This window comes from Rhincodon typus, chromosome 16 (assembly GCF_021869965.1).
Source record: "Rhincodon typus isolate 14 chromosome 16, sRhiTyp1.1, whole genome shotgun sequence".
NCBI lineage: Eukaryota > Metazoa > Chordata > Chondrichthyes > Orectolobiformes > Rhincodontidae > Rhincodon > Rhincodon typus.
The window spans coordinates 35,504,407-35,519,344 of record NC_063347.1 but is presented as its reverse complement, the minus strand read 5'-3'; the positions used below and the strand labels follow the sequence as shown (position 1 = coordinate 35,519,344).

Genomic DNA, 14,938 nt, shown 5'->3' with positions numbered 1-14,938 from the left:
AAACGTCAGCCTTCCTGCTCCTATGATGCTGCTTGGCCTGCTGTGTTCATCCAGCTCTACACCTTGTTATCTCAGATTCTCCAGCATCTGCAGTTCCTACTATCTCTGCTTGATAGATATTTTTAACCAACCTGTTCAAACATGCTGTCACCTCTGGAGCAGGTGAGACTTGAACCTGGACCTCCTGGAAGTGCCGCTTGATGGGCATCATCTGTTAATTACATCTTCCATCACTTCAATTCAATCAATTTAGTTCTGCCTTTAAATAGCTGAGCAACTCCTATCTCCTTATCACCAACAGTCAATCTCACTAAGACTCCAGTGATATCTAGTGCCTCCTCCTATTGCAGGTGTCAGTTGAGAAGTGTCTGGAGAGCTTTGCTAGTTCTCAGTCACTCCTTGATGTTTTGTAATTCCTTCCCTTGCAAGAAGGAAAAGAAGAAACCCATGAATAAGAGTAATGGCTTGTGATGTATGGATGGAGATCATCTATTGAGGATGACCATGAGGAATAGAGGAAACTTTACATAAACATGAAGGTATATGCCAAAACCATTATCTGGTGTATAAGTAACTGGAGATATGAATAAGTACAGGAACAAAGGAATGAATGCATCCACAAGGCAAGTTGGTATGAGCAGTACTTTGCTGAAGTAAGTTTGAAAAGGTGGAGTGACAGGACTGGTTTGTACAGATCAAGATAGAGATGAACGGAGATGAATGTATTCCTATGCTCATCATCCCTGCTCTTTAGAGGTGATGTGATTGAAGCATTTTCAGCATTAACTCCAAATGTATGTTACTGGGCTGCTGCTATTGCTTATCTCGTAGACATATTCCAGCCATCCTTTCTTTGTTTCACCACCAGGCTCCTCCCTCTCATTGTCCCTATCCAATGACAGCTTCCAGCATGTCAAGAACTCAATGTTTGCTGTTTTTATTGACAAAATGCAATGCTGTATAAAATTAATCAGTACTTTGTTTAAAAAGTCAGAGCGTTCAAAATTCCCCTCCATTTGCACAGCATGCTGCATGAATCTAGAAAAATCATTGCAAATGACTAAGCAGCATGAAACACTGGGCCCTGACCTTTGGTGGCAAATCCTGCCAGTCTTTGTAAGTGGCAAAGCTTCTTTTCACCATTTGTAAAACCAGCTGTGGTTGAGAGAAAAGGGGCTTCCTATTTTGGAAGTAACCAGCATTCAGCCATTCATAAAAGATTCAGCTTAATATAACTGGAAGTGTGGGGTGTTGGTAGGGACATATTTCAGATGAGATGAAGTATATCTAACGCTGGAAGGGGTAAGTTCACCAGACCAGCAAAGGAAGCAGCCTGGATTCTAAAGCTCATGTAAAGTTTGAAAAAAAATTGAAGCAGGTATGTTATGCAGAGTTTTGAAGAAAAGATTCATGGGGTCCCTGGGGTAGGTCTGGTTGCCCATTTGGGATAGATGGACATTTGATATGTATTATAGTGGCACACATTCCTCACCAAATAAGTACTAACCCCCGCACACCACCCAACAATTCTACAGACCTCACAAACTTTATCAGGCTCAGTACTGCAGGAACTGTCTGGATCATAGTCAATTGATTTTTGGGGCCAGCAAGTAGAATTTCTAGCGTAAATCTCATCATAACAGAGCAAACATTTTTCTTAGCCCCAGAGGATGTCATTACAGTCAGTAAAGCAGCTCAGTTTTTTGAGATAAACTTCTGATAAGAACTGTATTGCTGCTGCCTTTGAGGCTATAATCATTTGATTTGACTATTTTTCTTAACATTGTAGTCCTGCTAACTTTATAACATGCTCACATTTATGAACAGCATTACTCTTTAGAGTAACATTAAAACTATTGGTGTTGCTGAACTTTATATATCCTATTGGTAATTAACAGTTTCATTCAGTTACCAAAAGTTCTCTTGATTGGGATGTTATGATTATTTTCTTATCTATGTTCAAATAGAGTTTCATGAAAAGCAAGCAACTCACAACTTCCTTTCCTAATCTCTCACGAACAGATAGTTAATCAAACCCAGATTTCTGGAAAGCACAGTGCTTAGGAGCTGCTTTCATGATATCTACTTTCTGCCTTTCCCTAATACTTGATTTGAAGCTTCACTGGTATTGATAATTATAAAATACAGTAAAACCCAGCTATAGAAACCTGCCAATATTCTAAATACAGCAAGCATATTTGTAAATAACCTCGTACCATGGTAAATAAACAACTAACGTCAGAGCCTCAGAAAAAGGGAAATGAAAATTACAATTCGTACACTTGATCATGACCTTGTAACCTTTTGCGTTTGTGCGCAGTTTAATGTAGGACAGGATGAGCTCAATTATGAAGCCTCCCATAATGATAATAGCCTACCACCATCCATTATTTGGGCACGTGTCTCAACTCGGGGCAACTGAACAAGACACCAAAATGCCACCAACACATACAAGCTATACTCCACCATGGTCTCTACCATCAGGAAAGCATAAACCTAGGGCAGAACTTTGAGAAAAATAGAAAAATCCAGTTTTGCATACAAATTGTGCTGGAAATTTTAATAACAATCTGATCTTGCGTAAATTTAGAATTTATATGGCACAGTGGCTTCAGGGGCGGCACGGTGGCTCAGTGGTTAGCACTGCTACCTCACAGCACCAGGGACCCAAGTTCAATCCTCAGGCAACTGTCAGTGTGGAGTTTGCATGTTCTCCCTGTGTCTGCTTGGGTTTCTGGTGCTCTGGTTTTCTCCCACAGTGCAAAGATGTGCAAGTTAGGTGGATTGGCCATGCTAAATTAGCCATAATAGTGTTCAAGGATGTGTGGGTTAGGTGCATTAGCCATGGGAAATGCAGGTGTTGGGGGGATGGGTCTAGATGGGATGCTCTTTGGAGTGTCAGTGTGGACTCATTGGGCTGAATGGCCTGTTTCCACACTGTGGGGTTCTATGAACTATATCAGTCCTATAAACGTTGAATTTTCATTTTGCAAGTCTTTTACTAACTTTGAGAAAACAGTTTTACTTTTGAAACCACTGCCTTCTCAGCATTCCATTTAATCATGCTAGGCTGTTAATTTGTTCTGGTGATGGTACTCCCACAAAAGTGTAGGCAATTCCAGGATCTGACCAATCAATAGTGGAGGAACAGTGATACATTTCCAACTCAACATTGTGTGTAACTGGAAAGCAGTCTTAGAAATTATGATATTCTCAAAACATTGTTACTCTTGTTCTGCTTGCATGTGCTTTTGCAGGAATATGCTTTTGAAGTAATTTTGCTAGCTTACTGCAGTTTGTGTTTGTTGCTTGTTGACAGTGTGGTTCCTGAGTCCACTGACAGGAGGAGCAAATCAAATGAATTATTTTATCCTGGATAATGTTGACATTTTGAATGCTTTTGTTTGTTAGCATCCACACTGGGAGTAGGTGTTTCATCACGTTCCTGACATTAACCTCCCAATTGTGGAGGGATTTTGAAGAATTGGATAAGCTATTCATTGAAATGTATTCAAACACTTTCCTGCTCCTGTACTTATGATTCAACATGGCTGATTATTTATTGCTTCTGGCCAATGATCAACCTGAGGATTGTGGTTGTGAGAGACTCAGTTATTGTAATGCAATTGGTTATCAATGAACAATGGTTGAACCTTTTTTCTTGTTTAAAACAGTCAATACTTTGCCATTGTGTGAAGTGAATATCACCTACCACTTATCATTCCAAGTCTGGTTGCTTTCAGCTGTGATCTGATACCTGACTTATTACAAAAGAGTTGTGAACAGAATAGATCACTGGAAATGTCAATGAACGTTGTACCTCTGGCCATTTGACAGATAGTAGGATGCTAATGAAGCAGCTGAAGGTGTTTGAGCCTTGGATACTTGCCTGAAGAAAATGCAACAATAATGTTCCAGGCTACAATAATAGCCATGAGATAACAAGGTGTAGAGCTGGATGAACACAGCAGGCCAAGCAGCATCAGAGGAGCAGGAAAGCTGACGTTCAGATTCTCCAGCATCTGCAGTTCCTACTATCTCTGATACGATAATAGCCATGATTTTTCTCTTAGTTTCAACTATAATTCCGAAAGCTGGAATATTTTACCCATGTCATGTCCCATTAACTTCAGATTTGCAAGGGATCCTTGTTGCCGAATGTTGTAAATTACCTTAATGTCTTGAGTAGTCACTGAAACAATGATAAGCAGAAGGTAAATTTAAGGCAATTGGCAAGTGCATACCATGGTAGACCTTAATGATATGAGAACAAACATTTAAAAAAATAATGTCATAAATTTGGTATTAAGTGGAAGAGATATTTTGTCACTTATGATTTCACAACTGCAGTTCTATAATCTAACACACACATTAAGTTAATTCCATGTGATTCATATTTTGAAGATTTTATATATGGCATTACAGGAAATACCTTTCTTTTCTCTTAGTTTGAACTTCAGCTTTTTCCCGCCTCTTAATAAACTGGGAGAAGGTTTTCAGCCTACTGCCAAGGTTCAAGGATAATTCATGGTGATAGGCAATCTGAGAAAGTAAATAATGTGTTTAAATTTTTATTCACTCTTCAATGTAACATTTTATATGTTGATCTACTTAAGCACACCCTCAGGATTGAGGATGATTTGCTTCCATTCCAACTTGATGCTTAATACGTGGTATTTAATCTGCAAACTCTTTGTCATTGCAGGGCAAGTGTTTGCCTGAAGCATTAGGTAGATAGATTCTCATGTCAGGATTCAGGATTCTCATGTCAGACATATGGACAACATGTGCTGCCCAGTGGAGCTGGTTTTGAGTGATCAGCACCTCAATAATGGACAAGTTGTTTTGGATGAAAACCCTGCAGTTGGACCACTATTCTTGCCATTTTGTTTGCAGGATTTTGTGAAGGTACCACTGGTGGCAATTTTCCAGTGCATTGAAATCCTTCTGTCAATTGTCCAAGTTTCCGGAGCATATAGGAACCTGACGACCACTGCTGCCCAAAAATCATAACTTTAGTGTCTGATTACAATCTGGATCTCACACACTCTTTTCCTCAGAATGCCAAAGGGTGAGCTGGTTCAGTGGAAATGACAACAAATGTTGTCTTATATGTCTGCTTTAATGCGAGGAGTCTCCAAATTGGTTCATATTCTCCAGGATCGCACCACTGATCTAAATCAAAGAGGATGGTATTATGCTGTCAGAACTGAATCAAAGAGGAATTTATTTTTCTGTGTGAGGTAAAAGATCCATTTCACAGATGCTTCAAAGAATGAGTCAACTATGAATTATGTTCAGAAATTGAGCTCTGTCAGCTGCATATAGATGCTCAGGATTCAATTTGAAGTAATTTTTATTTGGACTGAAGAGGAAAGAATTTTCCCATCCATTCTATCGTTATAACGATGCCTATGGGTTATTTGCTGGAGGCGTGATGCAGTTCTACAGAGAGGAAAATGGAGAAGAGAATTGGTGCAAGGATACAGTTCCTACCTCTGTTTCAGGTATGTTTTATCACAGACTAACATTTGAATTTTACCAACATTTATCATGTTAGCTAAACCAGGCATGATCTGCTGGGATGGTAAACCTGATAATGAAATCTCTTAAATGGAAATAATCTAAAACTCAAAATCACATATTGCTGCAAAATGATCTTCTGGAATTGCAAAAATTGCAGGACAAATGGAAGATGATATTCACTGTCAAAGCTGTCTCCCCACCCTAGTCAACTTATCCAGAATACAGATGCTAATCACTCAACGCTAACTCCACTGGACAAGACAGGTTGCTCATGTCAAAGATTTCAAAGTGGTAGGGGTGAAACTATTTCCTTTGGCAGCTTCTTCATTCATGGGATTCCCCTTTGCATGCATGACTATTTTGTGTTTTGTCGTTGCTAGAGGGCACCAAGTACTTGCTTTTATCAATTCCTACAGTCCAGCCCACATTTTATAAAACATGGTCAGTGTAATATTTCTGGCTTTGCTGTAGTGATTCCCATTCAAATGTTCAATCAAGGATATGACATTGGCATATTTTCCATTCTGGTTCATTCAGAACCACACGGTATACCTTTGGTTCACTTCAGTCTTAATTATATCTTTTTCCACATAAGAATCTCACAGAGGACTGGACAAACAATTATTTCAGAAGACACAATCCTGTTTTTTTTTGTGTTGCAATACCAGAGATCCCTCTTCAGAAATCCCAGAATTGTTTTTGCTTTGCCTGCTGTCCGCTGAATGTAGAATCCCAATTGAAGAATGTTTTTAAGATGAATTCCAGGATTGATTATGTACCTCCATTGGAGTATCTGATCACAAAACTTAAAGTTGTCTGTTGATGCATCCTTTTTGTTGACAATGCACATGACATAGCATTTTTGACATTGAAATTCCAGAACATTATCTTGGAGTAATTTGATTTTTAGTTTTGCCCGATGCCTAAATGACACAGTCAAGTGCAATTGGCACCTTGACTCTACAGTCTTTATCTCTATCGGTGAGGATTACAGCTTGATTACCATCATAGAATAGGCAGAGGATACTCCATGAGCCTTCACAAAGATATAGTCAGGTGTTTTAATGAGTTTTCTTTTCTGGAAGGGTCTCCCAACAGAGTCCTCCTCCTGTCTAAATGTCAAGAACATGACATTGTTATAATCAACACTTTGCTCAACCAGTGAGACAGCACCTCAGTGCACAATTCATAGTCCCATCACTAGTATTTGCTTTACTTTATCATCATTCAAGTCAAAGACTACAGGGGTGTCCATGTCGCCCATGTCATGACAGGTACTGCTGATTGCTGGTCTGAATGCCAGCTTATGTGGTCTACCATCTCCAACATCTTAGCACAAAAAGAGCAGAGGCAACAGAAGTAATGTTTCAAGTAAATTAGTGTCAAAGACCTCAAAGATCCCACGAAGTGACCGTTGTCAGTCGGAACCTATGTGCCAACCACTCAATCACCAGCCACAGGGAGCTGATGTGATGATAGTATTTGGTCACACCTCTAGTCCACCATAGCAAGCTCTTCTGAAGAGGTCCTTAGTGTCTAACAGGAAACATCATGACTGGCTCATCACAAACGAATAAGAGATACAGGATCTAATCTTACACATATATTTTGCAGCATTGCACAAAATACTAGAACCAAATCAATATGGAAGCATCACAGTACATTTAGAGCCAATTTGTTTGTGGTTTGGTCTCAGAAATACTTAGTTCCAACAATAAAGCACTGGAAAGAGGATAATGACAGATGTGCCTTTTGTAGCCACATGATGACATGGTGTGGGTGGTTCAAGGAAACCCACAAAATTGGAAACAGTTTGAGTTGCGTTAGCCAGAAATTGTTAAATATCTGTTTAATTTCCATACTCTAATTGAAACAAACCTAGAACATGCTCAGATACAATAGCATGCTGTTTGCATATAATATAAACACGTGTTCAATTTTACCTTATGGCAAAAGCTATAACGTAATAAATCTTTGCCATCTGATTACAAATAATTTATGAAATTGTGAATTTTGAACATGATGAAGAATATGCATTAGAATCGTTAGGTCCCTTACATGTGTAAATATGATGGCAATTGCTGGTTTTAGCTCCCCTTGGAAAGTAGCCAATGCAGATCAGGAGTCAGGCTACCACTGCTCTGGATTCTTCAGCAGCCATTGCACCCTAAGCTATTAGCCCCATGTAAGTTTGTTTTAAATGTTGAAGAATATCGCTGTGTATCTCTGCCTTTGTCACTCTTTAGGTCCACAGCCATGAAGCGTTGCCCCCTTCCCTTCCCTAAATATCAAAGCAATGAACATTTGAAAGATGTGCGGTGAAATTAGGACTAACTTCCACACACATGCAAAGGACGGACTAGGGAAAGCACTGCACCTCTTTCAGGCCCACATCCCTAGAATGTATGAATCTGCTGCAGCCAGTGGTAGCCACTGCTAAGCTAGATTTCCTGAACTCTGAGAACACTGGCTGACAGTTGGAAAACTTAAATCGGGCTTCTGAATGGATGCTGGGAGTCCTATTTAAATATTACAGTGAAGTTTTCTGATTGTCCAAATCAAGACCTGTGCATGCCACACAATTCACCAAAGTAAAAATAGAGGGTAGAGAGGACATGTTCCCTGATTTATTAATTGTCACCCACGATCTATTTCCCACCTGTCATGTGAGCCCTTATAATATCAAGGCCAACATAATGCATGTGTTTTTATATTTATTAAAAAACAACAATATATTTCCTTTACAAATACTCCAAACATGTGAAAGTATGCTTTACAGTCTTACTGGCACCATTTTAAAGATTATTAGACGGTGTTAAGAATATCATTGGTTGTTGTTCATTCGGAACTTCTACATGCTTCATTAGCCAGGGATTTCCTGGAAAGTATCAACTTTAGCTTAAAAGCAGCGTTGCACCAATTTCTTTTCAGAACATTTATCAATTCCTGATTTATGCAAGTTTTATGGTAATATATCTCGCATGCTAAAGACAGTTAAGATGGAGTGTCTTGATTTACACAAATAACATGTCAGTGTACATATATACCCCAAGATTTAAACACAGCATGCTCTGAAGCCACCTGATAATGTTCTAACTGGAATTTATGGAGATCGCACCCATTTCCGTTGCATTGGCGAGGGCAGCAGTCCTTGCTGGGGATTTGGGGTCGGGGAGTGTGGGCTTACCAGGAAGTTGTGTCTGTGAGCCAAACCATGCTTGAACACACCACTGTCTTCTCCATCACTGAGCCTGCAAGTTGGCCACCAAATTATACCTGGCGGTTTCTCTACATGGTAATGTGCCCAGGCACCAACAGTAGCGGGAAGAGGCCCATAGGTCAACCTTAATAGCTACTTGAGTGCCTCAGTTAGCCTAAGAGTGGCCAGGATCTCTGCTACCTTCCCTATCATTGGTAAAATGCCCACGGTAGTGAGAAAGCAATGGCATGCCATCCTTCCAGAAGTCCACGGATTTCATGCTTTGCATTTTGCTTCCCATCCCTGCCTGGTCCCTGGTCCTGTAACATCACACAGAAATCTCTCCATATCTTCCATGTCCAACCTATTGATAACTTTAAAGACCTTTATCAGGTACATCACCTTTATTTCTTCTGTTTTTTTAAGGTACACAGCCAAAGCAGTTGCTGTAATACTACCATGCTCATTATCTTGTTTACACTTTTTCCAGAGCTTTTGTATCTTTTTAATAATATGGAGATCAAAACTGTACACAATACAAAGTATGATTCGACCAGGGTTTTGGCCAAGTTTAACAAAGTGTCAGTACTTTTGTATTCCAAGCTGCTCAAAATCAAAATAGATAAATCATTATTAATTACTTTGTGACCTACAATGTTGCTTTTATTATAATAGAGGGAGCATCAAAAGCAAAAGCAAAACTATTTAGGATGTCCATTACAGAACGTATCCACCCATTTGTCATTATCCTAATAAATGGCTCAATATTGGCACTTGATTCATGCTGGTTTCTATGTCTCAACACAAGCAAAATGAGCACTGCAGGAGATTTTGCCCTAAGTTCACTCTGGCAAGAATGGATAGTGAGTAGTGTAAATGTTGATGTAATTATTTTCGGAGATTCTAGAAATTATGGTCATTTTGTAGTTTCGCCAACCATTGCAATATTTTCTGTACAATATATTATAGACTAAGTAAGCTTCAAGTTTTCAAAATCAGCTTTCTAGTAAAATTATTTGTTTAGTGATTAATGTCGACTGCCAACCTATTCTTGTATTGTTTCTTTAGCTTATTTATTTCCTATTTCACTTCTGTTGAAATCATGTATTTGAAATTTTGCACTTTCCATGGTATAGTTTCTATGACAACCAACATACTGAGACATTTCACCTTCAGGTTTCTGCCTAAATACATCAACTGAAATGGAACAAAATACAATATCAAAACTTAACAGGCAGTGACCATGAGTTTTAGCTGTGTGTTGCTAATGGGTGATGCCTCTTACAACTGACATGAGCAATTTACCAGTAGACATTAATATCTGTTCCAAATGTAACACCATTCACTGTGGCACTTGAATGTACACTAGCATTCTTTTTACACAGCATTGGCACCCTTAAAGAAAAGTATACATTTTATATGTCTCTTCATATATAAATGTCTCCTGGTATGATGAAACATATGAATCAGAATATGCCGTTCATACAACAGTTACGAGAGCAGGTCATTGGCTGGGAATTCTGTGACTACTAACTCACCTCCTGATTCCCCAAAGCCTGTCCACCATCGACAAGACACAAGTAAGATGTGTGATGGAATCCTCTGTCCGTACTTGCCTGGATGAGTGCAGTTCCAACCTTGACACCATCTAGGACAAAGAAACCCCGACTATTGGAGCATCATCCTATACCTTCGACGTTCATTTCTTCCACCATCTACTGGATCCACTGTAGCAATTCATCAAGGTTCCTTCACAGCACATTCTAAACCTATGACCTCCACCACCTGGAAGGACAAGGACAGTGGATATATGGGAACACCACCATATAAGCCATTCACTATCCTGATTTGGAACTATATTGCTAGCTCTTCACTGTTGCTGGGTCAAAATTTTGGAACTCCCTTACTAATAGCATTGTGGGTGTACCTACAACACATGAACACCAGCTGTTGTAAATGGCAGCTCACACCATTTCTTCCAAAGGCAATTACACATAGGCAATAAATTCTGGCTGAACTGGTGAAGCCCACATCCCATGAAAGAATCAAGGAAAAACATCAGTGTTTCAAGGCTGTTCTGCCATTCAGACATCTCATGGCTAATTGGTAGCATGTCTCCATTTACATTTTTTCCCCATATTTCTTGATAGTATTGCCCACAAACAAAAATGCATGGATTTGGGTCCATTTAAGGTCATACTAATAAATTGATGCTTTTTTAAAAAAATAAGACAATCCATTTCTTCCATTACTGAAAGCTCCAGAGCTGAATCTGTAAACATTCTGACATGGAAACTTGTTCCTACTGGAGATTCAAAACCATTGCTCTTTTTATTTCCATGCTAATTAAAGTGTGTTCTCAGGAAATGCATATTTCAATATTCTCATGACTTTTTTTAAACAGATTACAAATGACAATGGAGCATATGTATTTCACCCATTTTTGAGGGCAATAATAGCTAGAAAACAAGGATGACTTTGAAGTTAAATGGCTTTTGTTTCTTAGGTATATTTTGGAGGAAATTAATACAATTTGCTATTTACATTTCTCAAATATTCTGTTTAAACATTGATGTTACCTGCACTTTTGACATTGATAAGTGTAATACTTTCCGATGTTCAATTCCTACAGTTTCAAAGTAGAATTGCTGTTAAATATACTCTCTTGTAAAATTCAGAATGTCATTAGGACTTTGATAAGTAAATACCTGAGTGCATCTCTTAAATTTAAAGCAAATTAGAAAACACAAAATGTTCTACTTGGAACATTTACAATAACTTGAAAAAAATCTAATTGTTCAGAAAAAAAGTCATACACTAGATATGTTTTAGATGGCTCAACAGACACTTACTTCTGAGCTCTTTTCATTGCCATGGGAAATAACCAAAAAGTATTCTTACCCTCCCCCATGTACTGGGCAGAGTTCCCAGATACTTGACTGATTTAAATTACAGCAGTGATTGCAAGTTGCTGATGTAATTTAACTAAGTGCTTTTAAACTATTGATGTAAGTTATTCTAGTGTTTGTTAATTCAATTCATTTCGAAGTACGTGGTTAATGTCACAGAAATTTACTTTGTGGATTTTAATAAATGAAGTTTTACTCGTGGCCCAAAAGCTGACAGTTCCGAAAAAGGACAAGAGGCTGTGTATTACAATGTGCAGACCATACTCAGAGAACCAATTTTAAAAATAGACTTGATAAATGCATGTGGATAATGCAACATTAAATATTTGTGTGTAACTTGAAATGATATTGTCCCTTAGACATTCTTATCTTAAAATATAATATAACTATTAGAAATTATTGTTAGGCATTTTCATAATTTTATTTATGTTTGTAAATAGTGCTTGAATTTTATCAGATTAGTTCTGTCTTCCAGTCACTTGTTACATTCTAATGTGTTAGTGAGAATAGTAATATAGTGTGCTACAGTTGACTAGTTATGCTATATTAATAGTTAAGAAACAGTATTTTAGTGTAAGGATGCATAATATAGACAATTTATTAATTAAGGTTTAAATTACATTTGCACTACAGAAAAATAAACTTCATACTGACACTTACCTTTGCAAATTCGGCAGTGCTCAGCCTTATGTGGAAGTGGAATTCAGCAACGAGAAGTCTTCTGCCAGATCGCAAACCACAGTATTGAAGATTCTCACTGCAGTCAATCTACAAAACCTGTTTCAGTTCAACGCTGTCAAACAGGCGAATGTTTGCATTATAGCTGGCATGTAGAAGAATGGGAGAAAGTAAGTACAACAGCTGCAGCAGACAGCAAAAGCACTGTTCAGAATAAACAAGAGAAAGGCACTCTTCCTGCCTTGCACCCGTTGTACTTGAGGTGTGATTTGTAAACTAGGATCAGATGGCTGGCTTCATGTGGTCAAGGAACTTGACATATGGCCAAGGAACTTAAAAGTTAGAGAAAAGAAAACCTCTGCCACATAGGAAGTAGGGATAACTGCAATGTTATATCACTTTAAATGCTATTTAACTGAAGGGACAGATTTACATAATATTTAATTTAAAATATTAATTCAGCTTAACAATTCTCAACGTTAGAATTACCATTATATTGTAAAATTGTAATGTAAATGTAAGATTAGCTATGTTCGTCTATTTATAAACAGTTTTGTTTTCAAGATTTCAAAATGTACAACTTACAAACATGAATGTTGGACAGTAATGAAAAATCTTAAATAAGTAGATCCTAGCAGTGAATATGATTTACATTTATCATTTTTTTAACACTTACATAAGAAATGGCAATTCAACTCAAGGTGGGTCATAATGTAAAGCCATTGTATGGTTACAAGCTGATTTTTTGTCTTCATTTCTTAAATCAGCTTTTATCTCCCTCATTCTCTCCCCTCAGTCTCTTTTCACTCCCAGCACCTGGAATCAATTAAACAGTCCATTGTGGCAGGCTGTGCTCAATGTGTCACATTGCTTTGTTAAAGAATTCCAGACTGCAAGCAAATTCATCCGTGCTCTGAACATTTGCAACATTTCACAGGCATATTTCCAAGGACAGTCTTAAAAACAACCATGGCCACGAATTACTCTTTTTTTTCCTGGAAATTTGTATTAATCTATTACAGATGTGAAATGCTTGTATGGCAACATTCTTAGTGGAATTGTTGCATTTCTGCCCTACTTATTTGAAAAAAGTGACATCCGTATCTAAATATTATTAACTATAAAGTGAATAAGTAAAAAAAATGTTATGTTCATATTGTATAAAACTAATGTTTTTGGTGATGGAAAGAGCACCAGACTTGAGTTGAACCACAGTGTAAGAAATTTCCAATGGATTCATGCTTAATCTGTAAGGAATGATGTATAGGACTGTGCTTTAAAAATTTTAGAAATGGCACTAAGATCAGAGTAGCCTGACATGTAATGTGATTCTCAGAATGTTTTTAATTTGACCATACTTACAGTCTCTTAAGGAACAAACAGCAACTGATGAACCTCTTGTTTTTAAGAATTAAAAGCAAAAGATTGTAAAAATTCTTTCTATAAAAGTGAGAAAGGTGTGTCATTCTTATGTGTCTCACCTCTTATATTTTGTACAAAATTGTAACATTAATTACTCTATTTTATAGTTCATATATTTTATCTGAGTGACAGTAGACGATTACTTGCATATAAAGGAACATATCTACATATTAGAATGACATTTATGGGATCAGTATTCTTTTGATTTAAAAATCATGTAATAAATTTCATTTTTTCTGGATAGAAAGCAAAAGATGAAAGATTGTAAAAACATGTCACATTCCATGTACTGAATTTAACGGTCGAGGGATTAACCCATTGACTGTCAGAAAAGTGGGGATTCCCCTGCAATGACTATTTTCAGAAACTCCAGTGTAATTCATTGTCAGTCAGGTAGCTAACAGCCTTCCCTTGGAGCTTCCATGTTAAAGACCTCTGGTCCAAGAGCAGCCAACCACTCAAAGGGCCAATGCTCTTCAGTCCACTGATGAGAATATAGCAGGCCCCTGAGGTGGCTTTGCAGTGCAGGTAAATTGGTTTGACCCACTGGGGCCAATCAGGTAGCCCCTGGCAAGAGAGGGGAGGGAATATGGGTTTCATCGGGAGGACCTTGCTACCACTGGGGGCCGTTGCTGCTAGGAAGACCTTCATGGACCAGAGTCCCTAATGAGGAGGATCCCAGACCCTCCACCAGAACCCATAGGGTGTCTGTCAGGTTTTACTGGGAGACAACCCTAAATGTTGTATGGTGGTTAAAGAGAGCAGAAGGAACTGGGTCTGCTTTTTTTTAGAACGGGAGTAAGGTGATGAGTTCCAGCTAGGCAGGCCATTGCCTGTTACAAAGGGAACTTACACTTAGCAAGCTCCATAGGGACAAAAACAGAAATTTCTGCAAAAGCTCTGCAGTTCTGGCAGCATCTGTGAAGGGGAATCAGAGTTAACGTTTCGGTCACTGGAACCAAAATGTTAACTCTGATTTCTCTTCACAGTTGCTGCCAGACCTGATTAACTTTTCCAGAAATTTCTATATTTGCTTCTGATTTACAGCATCTGCAGTTCTGTTGTTTTTAATTTAGTATTGAGCTCCATAGGGAGATTAATTAGTGATTCCCCAATGCCCATAAAGAGGTTATCACAGTCACCAACTCCATTCCTCTCCTTGGAGCCTGTCTGATAGTGAATTATTATTAGATTATTTGGAGTC

The 14,938-nt window shown here is 38.2% G+C and overlaps 1 protein-coding gene across 3 annotated transcripts in view; it reads left to right on the top strand.

The window, feature by feature from the left end:
* The window catches only part of adamts9 (ADAM metallopeptidase with thrombospondin type 1 motif, 9), a 189,246-nt gene extending 175,556 nt beyond the window's left edge, over positions 1-13,690 (top strand). For all 3 annotated transcript variants that reach the window (XM_048606233.1, XM_048606234.1, XM_048606232.1), the window contains 2 exons: positions 12,312-12,482; positions 13,109-13,690. In XM_048606233.1, coding sequence (XP_048462190.1) covers positions 12,312-12,482; positions 13,109-13,273 — 336 coding nt within the window. In that variant the 3' untranslated portion in view covers positions 13,274-13,690. The remainder of the gene's footprint in view (positions 1-12,311; positions 12,483-13,108) is intronic.
* Positions 13,691-14,938: the final 1,248 nt, after the last annotated feature.